General features: G+C 45.5%; 1 protein-coding gene across 1 annotated transcript; it reads right to left on the minus strand.

The window, feature by feature from the left end:
• Positions 1-910: 910 nt before the first annotated feature.
• Positions 911-22,547, minus strand: FOXO4 (forkhead box O4). Its single transcript, XM_066334024.1, has 3 exons — positions 21,975-22,547; positions 10,333-11,565; positions 911-6,165 (listed from the first exon to the last, which is right to left on the minus strand). Exons 1-2 carry the CDS (start codon positions 22,356-22,358, stop codon positions 10,351-10,353), a joined length of 1,599 nt encoding a protein of 532 aa, XP_066190121.1. The 5' UTR covers positions 22,359-22,547; the 3' UTR covers positions 911-6,165; positions 10,333-10,350.
• Between the last annotated feature and the right edge of the window lie 217 nt (positions 22,548-22,764).

Here is a 22,764-nt window from a genome sequence, read left to right on the forward strand (position 1 = left end):
TCTGCTTGGCAATGCCTAAATGGCACAGGCGAATGCCCAAAGAGGTATAAAAAGTGTTAATGACTACTGGGCAAATGCATGGTCCCCTGCTTTGAACACATCCACTTTGATCCAATCAGCTGCAAAATTTTCTGCATTTTGTGTCTCCAACAGCACCCATCATTACGTGATTGCAAGAAGCCCAAAGTGCCCAACGAAGATCTGAGGGGCAGACAGTTCCCCAAGGATCACCTCCTAATTCCCCATTTTTGTAAACTGGGTTAAATCTTGAATCAGGACCCTTAAGAGCCCCTTAGAGTTGTTTAGTTATTTGCATTAACTGTAGTGAAGAATAGAATTCAAAAACAATATACTGAGTATTCAAGACTTCGGATGAAATTTTTCTGGCTCTACACATATTGTGTAATTTCACAAATGAGTCTTTACCCTCAGCCGTGTTAGAACATCCCCAACTTGCCCTCCATGTGTCTAACCTGGCCAGTGGAATCCATGGTCTACACTCCTTCCCTCATTTCTCTCTCATCTCCTTACCTGCCACCACTGCTGCTGACACACAAAGACATCTGAATGTAGTTACACAAAACATAGGCAGCTTCAGCACTCTCAGGTCTAGAAAGGCAAGAAACGAAGGGGCTAAAATAACTCCAGACTAGTCCTGCAGGATTTAAAACTCCCCAGGGCCAGTTTTAGGGCTTGTCACCTCATAGATCCCCATGCACTGCCAGCAAGTTGGAACAAGAGGCTGAGCACACCAAAGACTTTGTGGGTGGTGACACTGCAACCCTTCTGCCTCTGGCCAGCTGGGGGTGGGCACTAACAGGTGAGGATGGCAGAGGAAAGAAGACAAGGGCAAGGAAAAATAGCTGGCCCTTGCCATGAGAACAGAACAAACTGGATGAGACACAGAGCAGAGGATTACAGGTTTTTATTTTTCAAACATTCCCCCCTAGTCTAGCACATTCTACAGTCTTGCTAGCACAGATGGTAACAAAGCCTGTAATGGTTCAGAAGTTACACTGCTACAGAGAGCAAACGAAAGCAGAGGTTTATTTCCTAAAAAAAAAACTTATTGTGAGAAATGGGTGGAAGAGTGCACAGGGGATGTGATGTGGTGGAAACTGTGTCAGGTAGTGGTGCCTGCCCTGTGTGCAGCAGACATCTGTGCTAGCAATGCAGAAACCTTTCCTGGGATGGCACCAGGTGAAGACTCCACTGTGCTGGAAGCACCATTTCACAGAACCACCCCCACTGCTGTAGGAAGGCAGCTCCTTTCAGAAGTAACCTATCTTCTTTGTAGCCAAACCTCACAAGACACCCCAGGGAAACCCACACCACTGCCCTTCTGAAAAGCAACCAGGGCTCTGTTTTTGTGTCCCAGAACATCCCTTTCTACCACACACCATAACACTGCCTCAGCACAAGAACCATAATGCAACACTGTCAGCTCTTACACCTTCAGCTTCTGCTGCCTCTCCTCCCTGCTTTACACCACAGTATTAGGAGTGATTTTGAGTCCATCAGATACTGCTTTCCCTCAGCTACAGACACGTCAGAGTGCAGGGAAAGACATACAGGCTAGTGAACAGAGGGGATCCCTTCCTGAAGGTCAAACAAGTGTGGTGGTGGGTTAGCACACGCTCCGAGCTTCCACACAGACAGATCTCTCAGGCTTCAGAAGTCACCTCCTGCTTGCTTTCCTCCACATTAATCAGAACATGTTTTTCATTTGATATGCAACTGAGGCAAGCCCTAAGCTATTCTCTGTTCAAGCTCATGTCCCAAAGTTGATTGATTTGCTTTGGTTTGTATTTTTTTAAATAATAGATCCAAACTTTCACATTTTGGTGACAGTCCAGGACACCACTCCCAAGGCACTCCTACCCATGGCACCAGACATAGGTTACTCAATCCTGGAGCAAGGCTAGCCCTGAAGCATTTGAATGTGGCTATAAATAAGCAACTAAGTAAGAAAATTAACAAATTATTATCTACATAAAAGCTTTCTAGGCATTTCCTTTGGAAAAGCTGATTAGTGCTACTTGCTTCTATTATGACTCCTGTTTATGAATACACCCAGGCTCTGGAATGCTTCATTCCTCTCATCAGGATGATCTGACTGCTGTTTTTAAAGCAGCACAGGATAGGGATGACATGTTTTTAGATACACCAGCAAAGAAAATTAAGGACTCCCAGAAGGTTCCAATTTTCCAAGCTCTCACATGAAGCTGGAAGTACATGCTTGGAAGTAAAAATGCTTAAATGATAAAGAAAGTTCAGGCAATTTGCTAAATCCAAGTGTAAATAAAAACAAGTCTCCCTCCTACTAAGCTCCATGGGTCTATTTACCTGAATCCTTTGTGGCCCTGAGCTGCATAGTGGCTTCAATGCTGTGTAAGATAGAATCTCAATCTCTGAAGATGGAGAAACCTGTTGCCTGAGCTCAGTGAGGACAAAGAACACAACATAAAGTAATGCTTCATGCCCAGAGTCCCCTACCCACTCCCCTCAGGCACTTACACAGGAGCATCACTCCTCATGTCACTGGCCCCTTTCCTTCTCACCCCACTCACTCACAGTTGCTCTCAAAATCCCAGCCCAATCCTTCATTAGAGCAAAAACTAGCCCAGAGTATGGGGCCTGTGTTGCTAATGCAGCATGAAGAGCCACCAAGACATTACTCAGGGTCCAGCAGCAGCAAGTAGAAAATGCTTTGGGCAAAAAATCAGACAAGTATTGAGCAACCCCTTGCCAGGTACAGCCTTTCTGCAAGCAGCAGTTTAGGAACTTCAGTGTCTCCTGTGTCCTATAAGGAAGTATCTCAGGCTAAAAAAACTCAAGGTTTATGAAAATGAAGTGTCTGTAGAACTCCCAAATTCTCTGCAACCCTGCCCTCTGTGCCCACAATACAAGCTACAAAAAAGAAGAGAAGTTGCTTGCTTGAGCCTGCAACATTACATTCATGGTTTATTGAGCTCTCCACGAGTCTCCTGAACACCACTCTCAGCACTAGTGCACTCTTAAGCTTGCTTCTTCAACCACTGACAGCTCCTGCTGTGTTGAGGAGACAAAAAGCACCTGTACAGACTGCTGCAAGGCAGAGATGTCACTGCCAGGAACCTGGTTCAGCAGGACTCCAGTCAGAGGTGCTCCTACATCCAGTGCTGTCTCCAGTAGTATGGCCCAGGAACACTGGGGGAAAAAATACGTATGTGCTCTATCCCTTACTCAAAGGACAGGGTCTTTTCTGAACTCACACTGTCCAGCACTAACCACCATGAGCCCTGGTGCTGCACCTCCTCCAGCAGGATCAGGTGAAGGACATGAACCAGCTGAGATTATGTCAGATCTCCCTGGGGTGCTACCTGAGTGCTCAGGGCCAGGCTCTCTGCAGACTGAGATCAGGCCAGCTCCCCGGTGCTGTCACAGTTAAGGGGACACTTTGTGACAGCCTGAAGACAGTGCTTCTTTCCCACAGACCAACCCAGCACAGAAACAGTTCACCATGGATTTCTGGTCTGAAGCACTGGTTACTAATACTGTCCTTTTTACTGCTTTGGGTTCCACTTTCATGGGAAATGAGCCAGAGACTCACATTTACATGACCACACATACTGGTGTCTTGTCCTTTGATACACAGCTGTGAATCACGGGCAGCCATTCAACTCACTCTGTACATCCTTGGATCAAGTTCCCTTCAGGACCCAAGCTAACAAGGTAGCATATTATGTGCCAAACCACATGAATCTCTCCAGTCTGTTCACTGCAGCTCAGAATGGCTAATTCTTATGTGTGGCACGTGCCATCAGGTATTGTGAAAGGGTTTCTATCCACTTGTGTAATGAACTAATTCCAGTGACAATATTCATCCATGCCTCAAGTGTGCAAACTCTGGGATCCCAGCTTAGGAGCTGCTTTTCTCTTTGTTACAATGAGGTGTGGCCAGACATGTAGACTGTGGGTAAATCTGAAACATCACTGGGAGGTCTGCCATGAAGGCAGCCTTCAAAACAAAGGTTATCAAACTATTCAAAGGCTTTGATGTATAGCATGCTGTAGATAGACTTTTGAAGACTCCTTGTTGAGGGTAACCAAGCAATCACTCCTGCTCCAATCTCCACTCAAATGAAAACAAAAACAGAGCTGACAAGCTGGTGAAACAGTGTGGCTCATTGCACTGCATGATACAAACTTTCTGAACTGAAGCCACCTTCAGAAAGGCCTGGAGAGTCCTTCTGCCAGACCAAGCCTACCAGAACACCATGAAAGCACCCTGTTTCCCACAGATCCTGCCACTGCAAACACCAAAACAGTGACAGGAACACACCATTAATGCTCTTAATTTATCTTTTGACCCCTAATTTCTGCCCTGCAAGAATACAGAGACAGAGCAGGATCCCAGGTGGACCCCTGAGGAGGAGCTTACAGGCTTCGAGTTCCTCAGCAGTAGCAGAAGCTTCAGCAAGAAAACAAAACCCCTCAGAAATCAAAATGAACTACCAAATACAACTGATCATGCCCTCCATAAGGGCTACGCAGAGTGTCAGCAGATCTGGCACGATCCAGTCCACACCATCTCCTTAGCAGACTAGGGAATCTGTCCTGTGGATCAGCCGCAGGCCAGCTACTGACGGGGATTAGCGCTGTTAATGATTAGCATTCCGTCCATTGTGCTCTTGGCTTGGCAGGAATGCCCAGCCTGGGCAGCTGTGGCTGAATGCCCTGCCAGGCACCTTCCCTCTGCCTCTTCTGGGGAGAGCAGACAGTCCCCACTTACACCGTGGTGTCCTTCCCACTTTTCCAACAACATTTTCAGCTTCTTGGCCCAAAACGCCTTAGGCCTGCCCCCTCCCATACTGTAGTGTTATCTGGTATGAAGGGGACAGATGCAGCAAATGTGGTTTCTTTTTTATCCAATAATCTCGTTTTTCAATTAAAATATATAATATATATATTTAAAAAGGTTTAGAAAAGCTTCTATGTAGTTTGCACCTACTTTTACATACAGATTACAATAATGTACAACTCTTCCCCACAGTGGTTTGAAACCACGGGGACCTGCCAATTCCTTCTCCTCGATTATACACATCATCAAACATCAAATGTGTTTGTTCCTAATACAGCTCTGAAAAAGTCTGTCACTGCTGCCTTCTCACACAGAGAGATGTGTAATAGGGACACACATTACATTGGCTTCATATCCACTGTAGAAAGTTCCCAGATTAGTAAAAAAATATTTCATCTATAGAAAATGCCCTTCTGAAAAGCAACCAGGGCTCTGTTAAGGCCACACCCAGGCTTTCCATTTCGCTGCTGTAGCAAGACAGATCAAAACCAAACCCAAAACAATGTTTTTATGTCCCAGAAAGCAGCTACTAGCACCTGCACTTATTTTACAGCAGCCTGGTGTATCAGGAAAGTGCTGAGAACAGCATAGGGACTTCTCAAAACATGCTTCTGATTCAATGGGGCTCAGTTGGCACAGTGAAAAACTCAGTGTCCTCCTGTTCCACCCAGGGGGACAACGGGAAGCCTTCTATACCACAACACCCACCCTTCCCTGCAGAACTGTGATGGATGCTCCAGTGATGAGCACACTGCAATCAACCCCTGAAACAGCACACCCCTTCTCCCACAGGGCTTCTACCAACAAGGTCCCACCAATTTCTCTGCCAGTCTGTGGGACACCAAGTGCACATCTGGTGGCTTAATCAGAAAGTCCAACTACTTTGCCCCATGAGGCAAGCCAAGCAAGAGCAGAGCCAGTCCTCCACCAGTCCGAGGCACTGGGAGACTTTCTGCTCTAGCAGAGAGAGGACAGCCAGTGAGAGATTCCTCCAGCAAACCCAACTCATCACACAGGAAAACACTACTGCCTGGCAGAGTCTTCTGGCTGAGGTTTTTTCCAGGGCTCCTCTTTGGACACGGGTTTCTCCAGATGATCCAAGGCAGGGTCAGGTTTGTAGGAAGAGCCATGGCACGTAACAGGATTACTATTTTTGAACTCTTCCTGTTGTAGCCAGATGCAGGTTGCCCCTTCTTCCCAGATGGGCAGCCCCTTCTGCCCAAGGCATGATGTGCAGGGAAACTGAATCCAACATGCTCCATTCTTTTCTCTGCTGGGGTGGGAAGTGAAGTCAGAACCCAATGTTCAAAACCTGAAGGACACTAGGAAGAAGAAAAAATAAGAGTGACTGGTTAGAGCTCCACTTCAGTGGGAATCCTGGATGCATAGATAAGGAGTTAATTACTACCAATCTAACCGTACAGAACAAACAGACCGCAAGGGACCTTGATCAACAGAGAGTCAAGTGGAGGATGCAATTGCTCAGCTCCAAGCTTCAGAATATGACTGTAAGCTGACAGCACCAACAAGGCTTTGCAAGATAAGGAAGTTTAAGGAAGGACTTTGCTAACAACAGAGGCATTGCAGGAAAGCAGCAAGGAAGAGGAAAATTACTCTTCACCTTAAACAGCCACAAGTACCAATTGGTAGGGAAAAGACTGAAAAAGAGACTTTTAAAGATCACACACAAACTGTTTATGCTCACTCACTTAAAAGAAATCCTGTCTCTACTTTCCAAATAATTAAACATTTTTAGATATCTCAATCCCCCAAAAGTCTGAAGATCTCATTCAGGTCTTCTGCCTCACCTCAATAAAGCTGTCACAACTCATTTAAACAAGCCTTGGAATAAGTCTAAGTGGACTCAGGACACTGACATAAAACCACCACTGTAGGTATATGATGCACTTAGAAAGGCAAAACAGCAAGATAAATGGAGGGCATCCCATCAGTTGCAGTCAGTAACAGCAAGCATGAAATAAACCTGTGAAAAGGAAAAAAACCTACAAGAGGGAAACAGCCCCAAACAAAAAAGACAGTAAGTTAAACCAAAAGCCAGAGCAATGGGCTGCTTTGGGAAATTGCAAGTTTATGAGCGTTTTTTTTTATTTATGTTCTGTCACACAAAAATCCAATGTTTGGAGCAAAGGGAATTCGATAGAGCAAGAAAAGCATGAATCCAGACCAAACTGGGCAAGGGATAAAGAGTTCTCCAGACTCTGAAGCTATAGAGAGTCTAACTGAACAACTAACAATAATTAACTAATATCCACCAAAAGAGTAGATGGATTTTACACTCACCAATGAGACAAAAAATATAGCACTTTACAAAAAAAAGTAGTTCTATTTCTAGGCTGACTGCTTCCTCTGTGGCTAATAGCTCAGTTTGTAGGTGCTGCATCACTGCTGGGCAGACAAAGTTTCAGTGTTTGATCTCTAATCTCCATGCAAAGAAACACTGGCAGGGTTCAAACAGACTCCTGGTGAAGCTGTGGACCAGCTCTTTGGCATTTAACTCGCAAGAAGAGGATAAAATCACAGGAGCTTTGAGCACCAAGGGTAACGCCAATGAGCTCACATTTTCCTAAGTGCTTCAGATAAGACTAAGTACTCTTTCCTAAAGATATCCTCTTGTCTACAAAGAGAAATATTTCCCCAGTTCGCTTTTATTCTGACTGCTCAAATCAGAATGTGATCACTGTGATTAACTGATAAACAGTTTTTGCTCAGCATTATACCCATAACTGACACAGAAGGCCAAAAGTTAAACCCACAGGAACTACTCAGAAACAGCTTTATGTTAGTGATCACTTAAGAGCAGCTTTTGCCAATGTGAATTGAACACAGAGAAAAAACCACAGTAATAGAAAGGATATTAAAGGAAAAATGCCTGCCACATCACAGCAATAGATAGCTTTCCCTGAACAGTGATTTCCAAACAGGGATCCTAGGAACTCACTGCAGTAAGGGAGAACTGACAGTCCTGACTTCACAGACACTGATGTCTGCAGCTCAGTTGGTTTTGTAACTCATTAATTTGAGAAAACATTCTGCCTTCTTTTCCCAGGAACACTCCATTGCTAGAAACCTGATTCACCTCTCTGTCTGGACAGCCTTTTGCACAATACTTGCTCTCCTTTGGGGAAAAAGCTCACCCTCATCCTACTTCATGGACACCAGGATACAGCCAAAACAGAAAAGCTCTGCAAAAATCAGAAAAGGCAAACTAATCCAAGGCCAGAATAAAAGGCCTGAAGCAAAGCACACTGACAGGGTGTGGCCTTTCCTCCTGGGGCAGCACTGCTGGGACCAGAGCACCGAGAGGCACGTGGGAGCTATGCTTTCTGCCCAAACACAATAGTGGGTCAGAACTTGTTCCAGATCTCACTCCTTCATGTCCAGCACATTTCCCAGAAAGTATCACCTCAACTTCACGTCTGAACAAAGAAAATCCAGGGTTTTCAACATCAGTAGCTCCTCTGTTTTGATTAAGCAATTCACACAGAATTTAATGTGGAACAAGAACGTAACTGTGCTTTTAAGAGCTCTTGTTCTCCCTCTTAAGCACTTGATTATATCCACATCTACAACAGTACTAGACCCTACCCTCTGATAAACAATTCCTCAGCTTCTCTGCTTTGCACTCAAAAAAAATAATCTATACCTGGTATGCTGTAAAAAGAGGTCATGTCTACCCGGCCCAGGAGGGCAGGACAGCTTGCATGTGTTTTGAAAACACTTCCATGAAAAGCATTTCATCCCTGAAAAGTCCACAAATGTAACAGCCTGCCCTAGCATGGCATAAAACCCAAAAAAAAAGGCAAACCCTAACAAACAAACAAAACCCGCAACACAGAAGCTCAGAACAATATCCACTGGAAACACTGCTCAAAAATCGACAGCCTCTGTCACTAACTTGCAAACAGTCCTAACAGAGAAGGACACCATGGTTTTGTCAACCAAATTTGTCTTTGAAATTGAAACTGAGTTTCTATATTTCACCTGAAGATAAGATATTCAATTTAAGTCACTCAGTAATCCAGTAAATGCACAGTTAACACATATCACTATAAAAAGCCTCATAAGTAAACAGAGAAGCCTGACTGATCCTCCTCTCCCTACAATAAAGAGAGCTGTTAGGTACAAACAGAACAACACTACCAAGAAATGACATCCTAAGCAGTGGGATGTGACTTGGAATAAGAAGGAGTTAAATTGTGTTTAAAACTCCAATATAGAGTGGTGCATCAATATGTTCCCAGCATTTAAGTGACACCAGGTCAAAGAACAGCACTTAATCTGTCTAGACCCAAGACACTTGTAGAGAATGGCTGCACTGTCAGAGGTCACCTGGTCCAAACCACCTGCAAGTTACTCAGGTGCCTAGGAAAGAGTATTAAGGTCAAGTAGATGATAATTTCTGTCCCCATGATTTTGAAGATCAAGGGCTTCCCACCACTGAAGCAGTTATCTGCAGTTTGCCCTTATTTCTGCCTGCTCAGCTGGACAGTACTAGCAGCTGAATTTGCAACAGTAACAAATACCATATCTGCCTCCTAAAAAGGAAATATCTTTGGCAAGGATCCTACTTTCCAACCAATATCCAGCCTAAGCTCCAGTCTGTCCACTTTCCATCAGCTAAATTCCAAGTTAGAAGCAAGTCTACAGCTCCAGTTCCCTAATTCTTCTACTGCCTCTGGTTTAAGTGTTTCAAATCAGGGTGTCACAGCCTCAAAAAATAAGATATTTCAAAGTCTTGTTGTCATATACACTATTTGCCAAACTCACTCTATTTATTGCAAACATGACAAATTGCTGAAGAGGCGGCTTTGATGTTCATAGGGTAGCATTGGTATATCCTTCCTTCCACCTCCATCCACACTGCAGACTCCTGTTTCCTTATTCTAATAATGGGAAGCAATTCAGTAGCTCATGCTGGTGAGCCAACTTACCTGACTTTACAGATACTATCCCAGGTAAGGGCAGGGCAGGAGATGTGATAAGAGAGACTGTGACCTGCTACACACAGACCAAATCAGACAGTCATGACACGGACATGCTTTGCTACTACACATACTAGAGAATTCTGCAGGGATAATAACCTGGACAGAAACACAGTATGTGCTTGGCTCAGTTCAGCCATTCTGTACATATTGGTGGATGTCTTTGTTTATGGAATCAGCACATGCTCTCATGTCAACTGCAGAGCTGTAGGCACTGCCTGATGCTCTGTGATGGCGTCCTCTTGGGTGACAGGAGACAACAGGAGTTTTATTCAGGTTGCTGCTCTGTTTCATAAAGGAGCTGACTACCTGGTAAGTTAAATCCATCTACCTTTAAACAGCTTTTTCTCCTCCTAAAACGGAACATGATTCTTCCAAAAGCTTACAAAGAGGCTCCTTTAACTGCTGCAGAGTTGGGCACAGAAACCATCCCAGACAGGGCTGTTTCCTCTATTGAGCTGTAGCATTTTACACAACTATACCTACCTTTTTGTGCTCCTGAAGTTAACTTGGTACCCAGGTATGGTTGGAGGCCTGTGAGGTGCTGGGATAGCTGGGAGTAGGCAGAATAGGTTCAAAATTAAAGTCCAGTCCTCCATCCATGAGTTCACTGTTGATTATGTAATCCATATCACATTCAAGGTTCTCCATGTACATGTCAAGGTCCAGGTCAGTGGGCAGCCTGTCCTGGTTGAATCCCAAGGGAGCAGGGCTGGCAGATGAAAGGAGCACTGGACTGCCCAGCTGGACTGACTGGGCAGTTGTTGCAGAAACTGGAGCCTTCAAACTGGTCATGCTGGCAGTGTTTTGAGGAGATGTCACTATGGGAAGCGTTGATGGCAAAACACTGGCACCAACTGGTTCTGCCTGCTGCTCTGCAGGCTTTCCTCGTGGATTGCCTGAGCTCATCTTACTCTGGGCAGCTTGTCCACCCAGAAGCAGAAGAGTTCGGCTGCTCATCCTGTTACCAGTCTGTGGGAGAACTGGATCCACCTGAGTCATCATAACATCCCTTGGAGGCGGAGAGTTGGGTGTCAGAAGAGCTTCCAAGGTCTGAGGGGCAGAGAAACAGCTGACAGAACTTTGCAGTGAAATATCAACAGGGTTAAACAGGGAGTTGCCAAAAGTCTGACCAGCTGCATTTGGGCTCTGCAAGGAAAAGCTGGAATCTCTCTGGATCTGACCACTCGAGGCAGATTGCTGGGTAGAGAGCACAGAGGAGCTAGGAGACATCAAATTTAACCCATCAATGAGCTCAAGCTCCTCAGTCACAGTTGGTGGAACATTGCTGGATGCACTGGAGTACACAAGAGAAGGAAGCAGCTCTTCATCATGGAGGTCATCCTGCTCTGTCAGGATAGGAGAAAGCCTGGCACTAATGGTGCTTGCATTGGAACTGGTTCGAGGCCGGAAGGTGTTCCACACATCAGAGTCCTCGTTGCTTCTTGAAGATGGGCTCCCAGGCCACTTGGGAAACTGGGAGCCAGGACTGTCAGCAGAGGATTCTGGCGCAGACTGGAGAGGAGGCTTCTTCCTGGATGCTTTACCTCTGACTTTTGCAAGTTTGCTGCTGTTGTCCATGGAGGCAGCTCTTCTCCTTGGTGCTTTTCCACTTTTGCCACCCTCAGGATTGAGCATCCACCAAGAGCTCTTCCCTGTGGCTTCATTATGGACTTTAATAAACTTGCTGTGCAGGGACAGGTTATGTCGAATCGAGTTCTGAAAGAGAAGAAATTAAACCCACAAAATAATGAGGACTTGACAGTTGACACGCCTCCCACCTAGAAACCTCACAAGCTTAAACACATTCAGACAGTATCCAGAAAAGAAAGTTATAACAAAAAGCTATCCATAAAAACCTGCTATTTTTGTCTGAACATGCTTTGCAGCACTAGCAAGCAGTGCCATGTTTCACTGCAATATCAAGGGTGAAGCTACCATGACAACTAGCAGCTTTCAGCTAGCAAAATACTAACACAAAAGAATTTTAAAGACCATACAGAATCTGCAAAAAATTAGGCATATCACAGAGCAAGTTGTTGAGGAAGATGAATCAGGGAAATCTTATAAATATGATTGCTTGGCAAAAGATTCTGAAAATATGAAACCTATAATCGAAATAGAAATGAAAGCTTACTTTGAGTTGCAGGATACTGAGTCTTAGTTACTATATAACCTGAAAACAATAGCCTAGCTAGCTGAAGGAGAATCTCTTTTGATTGAACAATACCTTTCTGCTGGCTAAGGGATCCAAAGGTCAATGTATCAAAACAGAAAAGTCTAAAGAGTAGCTTTCAGAGTTTAAAATAGAACACAGTATCCTGATATAGTAGTTCTTATAGGCTGGATGTAGATTCTATAGGATTTTGTGTCTTGTACTGGCTGCTCACTGTAAATTAGAATATTCATCACAAAAGGAGATATAATATATTGTAACAAGGACCTCGCTCTCTTACCTCTTAGCCCTACTCTTGTTCTCTCTTACTCTCTTATCCCTGCTCTCTTCCCCCTGTGCTCTGACCCCTGCCACCTTGCTCTCTCACTCCCTTCTCTCTCAGCTCTCACTCTCCTGTTCTTTCTCCCTCTCTCTTTGGGACTCCCCTCCAGCCCAGGCTGGTGGCTGAAGGCAGGGCCCTTTTACCCATGACCCTTGCAATAAAACCATATGTTCTAGAATATCTCAGGTCAGCAGAGCTCCTTGTCCCTGCTGTCTTCGGATGTTCCTCTACACAAGTAAACAAGTTCTCAAATACAAACTGCAATTTCAACATGAGCCTACCTGAATTTGAGTTATTGATCCCACCCTTTTGCCCCTTTACCAAGCATAAGCCTGTGTAATTTTTATTAATGTTTATGTGGCCAGTTTTCAGTCAGATGCCTGCAGAGCATAACAGTGAATCCAACAGACTGGGTGAAGAGTGAAGAGAAATGGCAAAATACTTCTATTCAGTGCACCCCAAAACTGGAGAAATGAGAGAGAAACTGTAAGGAACAGGAGTCCTAGAATCCTGGAGACTGCCAGGCTCCCCTGCAAGGAGGCTGTGTGCTTTCCTTGGTGCATGTTCTCCACAGGGTAAGATGTTCAGTGGATACTGCACTCCCACACAGTACATGCCAGTTTTAGCTTCTCCCATCTTTCTGCTCGGTAAGACAAATGTTCCTTGCCTCTCCCAGCTCCCTCCCTTCGGTTCAGCTTTGCTGAAAACTGCAAGCTAACATGTCTATACACCATCAAACTCAATTTTCATCCTGCAACTGATGAACTCCCCAGTGTTTTAGAATCATGAAGCAACAATTTCATTGTTTGAACACATCCTCCATAAACTCCCCTTGAGGCCTATGCATTTTTTTGATATCTGCCCTAAATTTGTTCAGATGGCCAAATTACAGATCATTAAAAGGTGCTGCACTGGAAACACAACAGGGGTCCAAGTGCAACATCTTTTTCTTCTAAACTAAAAGTTATATAACAACCTTCAGCCTTCATGCATACTCTCTTAATTCGGAACAAATTAACTGTGCTTTTATCATCTTTTTCCACCAACTCTCAACACAGTTCTTTCCTGTCTGCTGCTTTCCTTCTCCCCACCCTTTTCCTCTCGGAAAAGACCTCCCCATTCTAATTTTGGCCACCTCACCAAAAGTACTGTCCTAGAAAAAAGTAGACACAGATAGATAAACAGTACAGGCAAAGTGGAAAGTTTTCATGGAGATTGAAGGAGATCTGAGAATCATCCTGGCTTAGCTTTCATTTTAACCTCTGGCTGTTGAGGATTTGGAGAAGACTGGCTGCTTGCTGCAACTGGTATCAAAGAATACACATGCTCTTAATTGGCCAGTGACTGCAGAGCCAAAGCCTGATGGAACATGTGTCAGTCAATGCTCTTACACAGTTTTATTATTCGAGCTGTTCACGATAATAGCTGTACAATAGTCCTGCCTGGCATCTTCTCTAAACAAAGCATTCCTTTCCTTCAAGTGTTCAAACAAGTAATTCAGACCGGTGCACTGTCTCCTGTAAGTCTGCTGCTTTCATTTCCAAAGAATCTCACCCCTTTTCCCAGGTAAATGTGCATAACTTTGAATGCACACTGCTGCAGCAATAAGAACCACTAAGTTGTCGCTAATTCTTCAATTATTCTCCCGAAAGTAACCTGTGAATTCATGATGGCATCTTGGGTATCATAAGAGACAATGCATGTAACTGATTTTTGGCTGAAAAGCAGTTTGAAATAAGACATCTTGGAATAAGAATAGGATTCACATGAGCACAATGAAGCCCAGTACCTTTTATGAAACAGTCTCAAAAAGTGATTTTACATGTTACTGCTGAACTGACATAATGGCTAAGCTGTAGAAACAGATAATTGCTGTACCCTCCTTCCTTCCTCATCTTCAAACTCTCATCCTTCCGTAACATAAGCTTCTGTGACCCTAAAAGCCAGTTCAGAGAGCAAACCAAACTGAAAAGCTGCCTCATCCTTCCTTGGAAACTACTTCTTCTGCCTCTTTTATCTCTGTTTTTTTTTTTTGTTTTTTTGTTTTGTTTTTTTTTTTAAGTACCTCACTGTGGAGGTCAAGCACCAAAAACTAAAGAAGAGAACACAACAGAACACGTAGTTGGAGGCAGAGGAAAAAATCTGAGTATTTCTTTCACCAGGGTTAACTGTTCTCTAAACTGCAATGCCTAATGCTTTTGCAGCTGTCCTGCAGACTGGAGGAGGCAGCTCAGCACTGCACCACAGCACCTCGAGCCCTAATTCACCTGCACCACCCAGCTTGACTGCAGGCTTGAGCCCAGAGTGTCCCCAACCCCAACTGAATCCACACAGCCACAGCCTGGGTGCTGCAGGACAGCACCAGAATGCACCTGCTAGAGGGATTCAATACACACAACAAATGGAGGGCACCCTCAAATCTGACTGAGACAGCCAGGAATAGATCAATTATGCTAAAATAATCACAGAACTGCAAGTCAGACCTGTTAGAAGAGGAAATGACAGTTCAGTCACCCTGGCAACCCTGACATATTTCCTTTCTCGATGTTAAGCAACCCACACCAGAAACATACAGATGACATTGACTTTTTAGATGCTCAACTTCAGCAGTGTGGGAGGCTCCCAGCTGGTCTAAGCATCTGCAAAACACACAAGGTCTTGACTCTGCAACTCTTTGATCATAAAGAAGCATGACCTGAAGGAAGAGGTGCAGGCAGGAATCCTTCAAATCCTTAGAAGTATCTTCAGACACTAGGTAGGGGAGGTTATTTCTATTTATTTAGGTATCTTATAGTGGTACTTATGGCTTCATGTTAAGCATTACCATAAGAAAAAAAAAAGTCAGCCTGTGTCTCTAAATCCATCACAGATCAAAGATGATTCCTGCAAATCACATTCAGACAGAACCAGTCTGAAATTAAGGACAGATAGTATGCAAAAAAAATAAAAATCAAGTTTGGCTAGAGACATTTATTGTACACTGAAGGGTGGACTATTTCCTAGGTCATAACCACCATGTCTTCAAACTAGGATATATGGACTAGCCACAGAAGTGTGGCCAGCAGCTTATGCAAACTATCTCAATCTTAGTTACTACAACATTAAGTCTTCTTCTTTGATAAAATCTCTTAGCCACAGTTAAAGGACAGCAACACTTCCCACCATCAAACCAGCCCTGCCCCTACACCAACATTAGTGCTGCTGTGGATCCTGCCCAGCACCAAACAGTGCTTTGGTCTCATGTCAGGGAATCAGCCACAGGAGCTGGTAGTACAAACAAGCCATTCTCCTGCCCAGGCAGCCTCATGGGCAACTCCCACAGATACCAGGGAAAATGCTCAGGTGAAGTGAATGCAGAAGACTGAAGGCCACTGACAATCTTTCCAGGGGACTACACAGCTTTGTAGGTACAGCTGAGGTTCCCTACCATAAAACTGAAGTTTACAGGAGCAGGAGGCTCTTGTGCCCTGCCCAGCAGAGCCCATCCATGCAGCAGTGGTATATGACCTGTGTTAGCAAAGCACTCAGGGCCAAGCACAAGCTATGCTCAGAAAGACAAGACACAGCAGCTATCCTTCCTGGAGACACAGTGGCTTCCTTCCTTTCCTGGCCATTCTCCCAGGAAACATCAAGTTTAAACTACAAAGCACAGAGGATCAGATTTCTTAACAAAAAGTCTCTCTAAAAGATGAGTGACAGAAGGAAAAAAAAAAATATATGCAATCACTGCAGCTGCCTGTAATACACTCTCACTGCCTTGGAGGCATACAAAGAACTTGGTCTCATCCCAGTGCAGGGCCATGTTCCACGAGTTCCACTGCCAGGCCTATAATTGTGCCGAATTATCAGTTGCCATGGCATTCCTGGGAGGCTGCAAGGGGAGAACACTCCACCTGCTGTATTTGTCAGTGCCTGCCTCAGCCACTTGGCTCCAAAGGCTTCAGGAAAAAGTCTTCCTTATAGAGATTTTGCACCAGCGAGTAAACAACTGCTCCAGAGCCAGGGAGTTGAAGCACTTCCCCAGCAGTCCCCTTCCAGAAGGCACACAGGAGCACAGATGTCAAGCTCAGCAGACGGGGGTCTCTATCTTAGGAAGAACATTTTCCTTTCTGTAATCTTTCAGTGGGAGGCCAGAAGAAGATGATCATGGCTCTCTAAAAATCAAAGACTGAGGCAATTTACAAGACAGGCAGGAATACATAACAAAAGCTGTTCGGGATTAGATAGGGCAAAAGAAACTTGTTGGAACAAGTAATACCAGCAGCCCAGGAACAGCCTTCTCTGAGGTCTGCCTGGAAAACTGAGCTGTGCTGCAAGGAATAATCATTCAGCAAAGCAGCTGTCCAGAAAAAAAATGGCAAGGAACAGGGAAGAGTAGCAGCAAAATCTTCAAGTAATTTGACTAGCATTGTATGAAGTAGATGAATTTTCACCAAAGCATGAGCTTTTCCTGATTTTTGAGGTCACAACCACAAAACAACAAGGAACAACCACACTCAACAAGGCTTTTTTAAAAAAATTCTCTTATTTCATACTTCTTCAGGGCATTACAAAAAGAAGGCCCTATTAGTGCCACTTTAAAGAGGGCTAAGTGTATGTTGTGACAGCTGGCCCTCTTCACAGCTGAGTACTCATCAGTTTCTTCCACACAGAATACAGGACACCTGGTGACCCCACATTTGCACTACTGTCCTACTTCCCTGCACTGCCACCAGCTGCATTTTCCACATGCAGCGCTCTGCCATTCTCCCATCCACAACATCCTGCCATGCCCAGCTGCCTTCCTCCCCACCTCACCTATGCCAGACTACACACTGTGGGCAGACCATTTAAGGACTAATGGAATTAAAAGGTAAGATACTCTATTAAGAGAAAGATGATGGACAACATCTACCTGTGTTCACCAGGTTTCCACGCTGCACTCCTCAGTATGGCATCTGAACAACTCTTATTTAGCTTCTGTTGTTTATCTCCCCCCAGCTTTAAAGAAACCCAGTTAGGCTGTCAGCAGCTGGGACAAGGAACATCTCCCTGCAGCCAGGACTAAGCACATCACTAATACCACATGAATGCATTTGGGCCACATGAGGTAATGGCAAGAGTCCAGCAGTTTCTACTCACCCTCAGCTACACTGGATCCAAACAGCCAGACCCTCCTTCCCCTTTGCAAGGCAGCAACTTCCAAGAAACCAAAACAATCCAAAACTAACAGAGAGCAGCACCTACACCACCATTAAAGAGTAGGTGGACTTACATGAAGTACCAGTGGTGATAGCAATGACATCGCTATTCCAGTTCAGTTTGGAACATACTTCTTCATCTTCAGTGTCAGAAGATTTAATGGGGAATCAAATCCTTTCAGGCACGTGAACTTAGCAATAAACACTACAGGCTTTCTCAACACAGCCACAGAATACAGCCTTTCTTCACAGACTGAGGTTAAGTGGCTCTGTATAGCAGAGACACCCCCAGACTCCACACTGTGCCTCACTTGTGCACAAACCTGCACCAGGCTGAAGTTTGGGCAGAATTACACTTTGCTCAGAGCCAAGATGTTGAGCGGAAGTTTTACATTTCCTTTTGTTATCTATTGAATTGGAATTTATTTGTAAGGCATAGATAGCCTGGCAGAACCTACCAGCAGCAGCACAGCAGAAATAGCCCAGAAGATGGACAGGCTTGCTTTTGTCTGCTGGCCTATTCTCATGGAGGAGCTTCAGAGAGCCACAGGATGAGCAGTTGCTCCATCCTGAGGGAGCTCTGCACATGATCTGCTGAGAGATCAGATATCCACAGCTCTGGGAGAGCCTGGGGACAGTCAGAGCCAGCACTGAGGCAGTGAAAGCCAGTGAAGTGACTCTATGGCTGAGCCCTCAGCCAGGTCTCCTGATCCATCTGGTCAACATTTAATACCAGCTACATGCAATAAGCACATAACACATGGCTGGAATGGAAGGCTTTTCAGGAAAACGCTGACCACTCTAAGAAAGATTAACAGCCAGACATCTGTTTTAGATAAACAGAACGCTTGGTAAATTTTAATTTGTAATACAGCTCCTTGAGCTGTTGCATATATAAACATATATATAGACATGTACATGTGTATGGAGGTACATATGTTGTGTATATCCACGCACACATTTGAAACAAATAGGGAGTACCAGGATGCAGAGGTGTGCATCAGATTCCCATAATTAGTATAATAGTGCAGAATCATTTTTCTTGATGTTGCACACATAGGAAGCATCTGATTTTTGTTTCAGTGACATACTTTTGGAAGGTGAAAAGGACAGCTTTTATTCTGTTCCTATAAAGGAAAAGACAAGAACTTGGGGAGAATACACAGTTTGTTTCACTTAGATAGAGAAGTCCTTCATACTGTTCCTCACTGTGCCAAATTTGCTCATACTCATGCATGTAACAACGAGTGCAAACTGCTTCTGCAGGGTTTATACACTTTACTCAAAACCCTCAACACCTTCATCTTGCAAGTAATCTCAAAACCAAAAGGAATTATCCTCTTATCCATAGATATCCAGGCTACCCTGCAGAGCACTCAGGGAAGGATTAGGAAGAAGCCCCACAACACACCCTCCAAGGACACTTCTGCCTTGCAGGCTGATTAATTCTTAACTTCAGTTGAATTCCTGCAGGGAAAGGACAGACTGCACACGCAGCAAATCTGTCCTTTACAAGGTGCTTGAAGCACTTCAAGAACACCAAACATCATCTTCCTCGAAAACACAGATTCTTCCGGAATTAATGGAGGTTACACCCTGGCAGTCTGTAACAGCTGCACTTCCCCCAATTGTCTTGTGGAGTAGGACAGCTCTAAATTAATTATGAAACAACAATGACTTTATGGGGTTTATATTAACTGGAGTAGATTAAGAGTTTTTAAAGACATGTTGGTTTTAATTATTTATTCAAAATTCTCTATTAAACTGCACTACATACAAAAAATGTATTATCACTTTGGCTCTGTCCAAACGGAATAGAAATGCCAGAACTCTAGACCCGTACCACCATCTTAACAGGCATCAAAATGCTACAAAGCTACCTTTAAAAGCAGCTTCACATTGACTTCCTTTATGCAAAATCATTCATCTCAAAATTGAGAAACCACTAAAGCTAAGACAACTCAAGAAGTTTTTCTTCTATTTACAGATTAAAAAAATACCCAAAACATTCAAGCAGAGCTTCACAGGTCAAAAAAAAAATAACACAGAAGAAAAGAACCTTAAAAAACCAAACACACCCCCCCAAAAAAAAAACCCCAAACAACCCCCCCAAAAAAACCAAAAGAAACAACAAAAAACAAAACAAAGCAAAAACCCAAACAAAACAAAACAAAAACCCACCCCACAACAACCCAGACAGGTCCATTCCTCAAGTGAAGACTTGTCTTTTGTTTATTCAGTTTGTCTTAAATATGCACCTATTAATTTTACACCAAGTCCACAAAAGTCAAATTGAACTGACTTGACTGACTCCCCATCTGTAAATGTCTGACCTCCCTTCACTTAAGGCATCTGAATGCAAACAGACTAAGGTCAGTAAAACAAACAAAACCTCTTGCAAACCTATGCAACTGTGAGTTAACAGAAAGAAAGAGTAGAAGTAAGTTCCACGGTCACACATCCTGCCAAGCTCTGCCAACAGGATTCTGTGAGTGAGCAAGAAATAAAATGTATTGTACTTCTATCATGGTTTTCTGTTTGCTGGTTAAAGTCAAGAGCTTTACACTCCCCTAATCATAAGGCTGATTCCCACCACAATTGTTCTGCCCACCCTCATCCTTCTTGGCAAGAAGTTTATTTTTCTTCTCCTTCTAAAGCCAGAATTAGTCTGTACCCAGGCTGAAAAAACACAGTAAAAAGTCGATCACAGAAAAGCTACGACAGAATCTGAGCAGGAATCTCACTCTCGTGTATGCACAAATTCTCACAGTGAACTTCCAGAATTTAAGTCTACCTGTACCTGACCCAAAACTGACACATTATTAAAACACAGAGTAAATCTGAAGACTGATGGTCCCATTACACATGAATGGATATAACAAAAGAACAGCTATACTGAATCAAGCCAGAAGTGTACTTATTGCAGCATCCAGCCCGGCAGGACATCTCACTATATTCCACCACAGCAGCTGGGGAGCATTTCAGAAGCCACAGTGAACTTCAATTTCAGGCATTACTGCCAAATAGATACTCAGACATATTCCTGACATGAAAATGCACCAGTTGTGTTAAATTAACATGACTGCATGCAGGAGCAGTAGGACCAAGAGAGTAGCCCTAGCCTGAGGAAACAAGAACTATCTTCCAGTAAGAACACCAAAATCCAAGCATTGACCCAAAACAGAAGTTAGTATACAGGATTTAACCTACACATAAGAGTAACAGAAAATAATGCCTATTACCTAAACCAGACGCACTCTCTACAAACTATCAATGAGCGATAAACGGGAAAAGTGAAAAGTTTTGTATTGACATGTCCCAGCCCAAGCTGTGACAGCTGCATCCTTCTCACCGTGTTTCTACTCTCTGGAGCAAATGTTTGCACTCACACCACCACGTGGTGTGCCACTTCAGAGAGCTGAGCCAGCTAAAAGCCAACGTACCAGACACAGACGTTTATTTATTCATTTATTGTCTGAAATTAACTCTCTGTCCTCACCTACTGCTCAGTCAGACAAGCAGAGGAACACGTGGCTGGAGCCACGGAAGACCAAAGCCCCAAACTGTGCTGGCTGAACCTCCTGCAGAACCGCAGCATGGATGAACTGCTAATAAATACTGCAAACTAGAGTGTAATTCCAGTCTGTAGTGAGAGCAACAGATCACACTCTAAAGAGTCCAGTCTCCATGGCATCCACCCTGATGCATCAGGACAGGCCGAGGGGCTATTTCGTAAGCCAGCTCTCACATTTCCCACTCTCTTTGCTGGAGTTTTTAAGACTAAAGATAAGGGACCACGAGATTGCCACAGGCACAGGACTGAAACTATCTGGAGCTCTTTTAACACAGCTCTGCACATGCCTATTTCCAGAATAAGAGAAGACACTGCTGAGCCTTTAGAGCAGAATATTGCTTTCCCTTTTTCAAACTGAAGCAGAGGCCCCCATCAGGGTCCTGGAAACAGAACCTTTTTCCAAAGGACCTTCTTGAACGCCAAGCACGCCTGCTATGACACAGTTATTTATATGGAGCTTTAACACAGTCACGTGACAGAGAACTGCGGCCTTGCGATTAAAACCCCTTCAACCGAGGCTTGACCCAGCAGAGAAACTTGCACACAGCCTCTTAAATGACCCTCCCTTCTCTCCTGGGAAAAGTTTCTAAACGCAAAGACCGCAAGGAGCAGCCTCGCAGGGCCATAACCACCCGCAGCAGCTGCTCCAGCTGCACACGGCCGAAGCTCGGGCTGGGTCTGAGAAGACCCCGGAGCTTTCGGCAGAGCTAAAGCCCAGGCTCGCAGCGTGGGCACCACACTACAGACGAGCAGCAGCAACAGGCGAGCGCGGAGCGGGCGGGCCGGGGTACCGGGGAGGCGCCTCCGCAGCCGCTCCTCGCCCGGCCCGGCCCCGGCACACAAGGCTTGTCCCTCCCGCCCCGGCCTGACACGCACCTTCCAGCCAGCGGAGCTGTTACTGTCACCCTTGTCCTTGAAGTAGGGGACGGAGCGCACCATCCACTCGTAGATCTGCGCCAGCGTGAGCCGCTTCTCGGGGGCGCTCTCGATAGCCTGGCTGATGAGCTCGGCGTAGGACTGGCTGCCCCAGGCATTGCGCCGGGAGCCGCCCTTACGCGCCGCCGCGCCGCCTGCCCGCGCCCCCTCGGCCCGGCCGGGCCCCGCCGCCGCGCCACCTGCGCCCTCCTCCGCCGCGCCAGCCGCGCCGCCCGTCTCCGCCTCGGGCCGCGGCAACGGCCAGGTGCAGGAGCGCGGGCGGCTCTGCGGCTCAAAGTCAGGGTCGATGTCCGGCGACGCCGCAGCCCCAGCCGGCTCCGCCATGGGCACCGCCTCGGCTCCGCTGGGAGTGCCGGGCCCGCCACCCCTTTGTGCGCCCCGGGCCCGCCGCCGTCGCGTCGCTCTGTTTACTAGGGAGCAGCGCCGCTTGTCGCGCTTGCGCGCGCGGGGCACGCCGGGAGCGATAGTCCCGCCGGGGCGTCAGCGGGCGGCACGATACGGTCGGTGGACTACAGTACCCAGAGCCCCCCGCGGCGGAAGGTGGGGCGTGCCCCCGATGGGTGAGCGTGGCAGGCGGTGCGTTGATGTGACTACAGCTCCCAGCAGGCACAGCGGCGGCTGGGCTTACATAACCCGCCAGGCACGGTGCGGCCCTAGTCTCCCCTCGACGGCAGAGCGGTGATGGCGGCGCGGTGGTAGTAGCTCCGAGGCGGTCGCAGCTTTTCCGCCC

This window comes from Sylvia atricapilla, chromosome 21 (assembly GCF_009819655.1).
Source record: "Sylvia atricapilla isolate bSylAtr1 chromosome 21, bSylAtr1.pri, whole genome shotgun sequence".
Classification (NCBI taxonomy): Eukaryota; Metazoa; Chordata; class Aves; order Passeriformes; family Sylviidae; genus Sylvia; species Sylvia atricapilla.

What these genes read in the sequence shown, in the direction of transcription:
- FOXO4 (XM_066334024.1), bottom strand. Translation starts at nt 22,358, where the DNA reads ATGGCGGAGCCGGCTGGGGCTGCGGCGTCGCCGGACATCGACCCTGAC. An exon ending in ACAGCTCCGCTGGCTGGAAG is followed by an intron (nt 11,566 to 21,974) that starts GTGCGTGTCAGG and finishes CTTCTCTTTCAG; the next exon opens with AACTCGATTCGACATAACCT.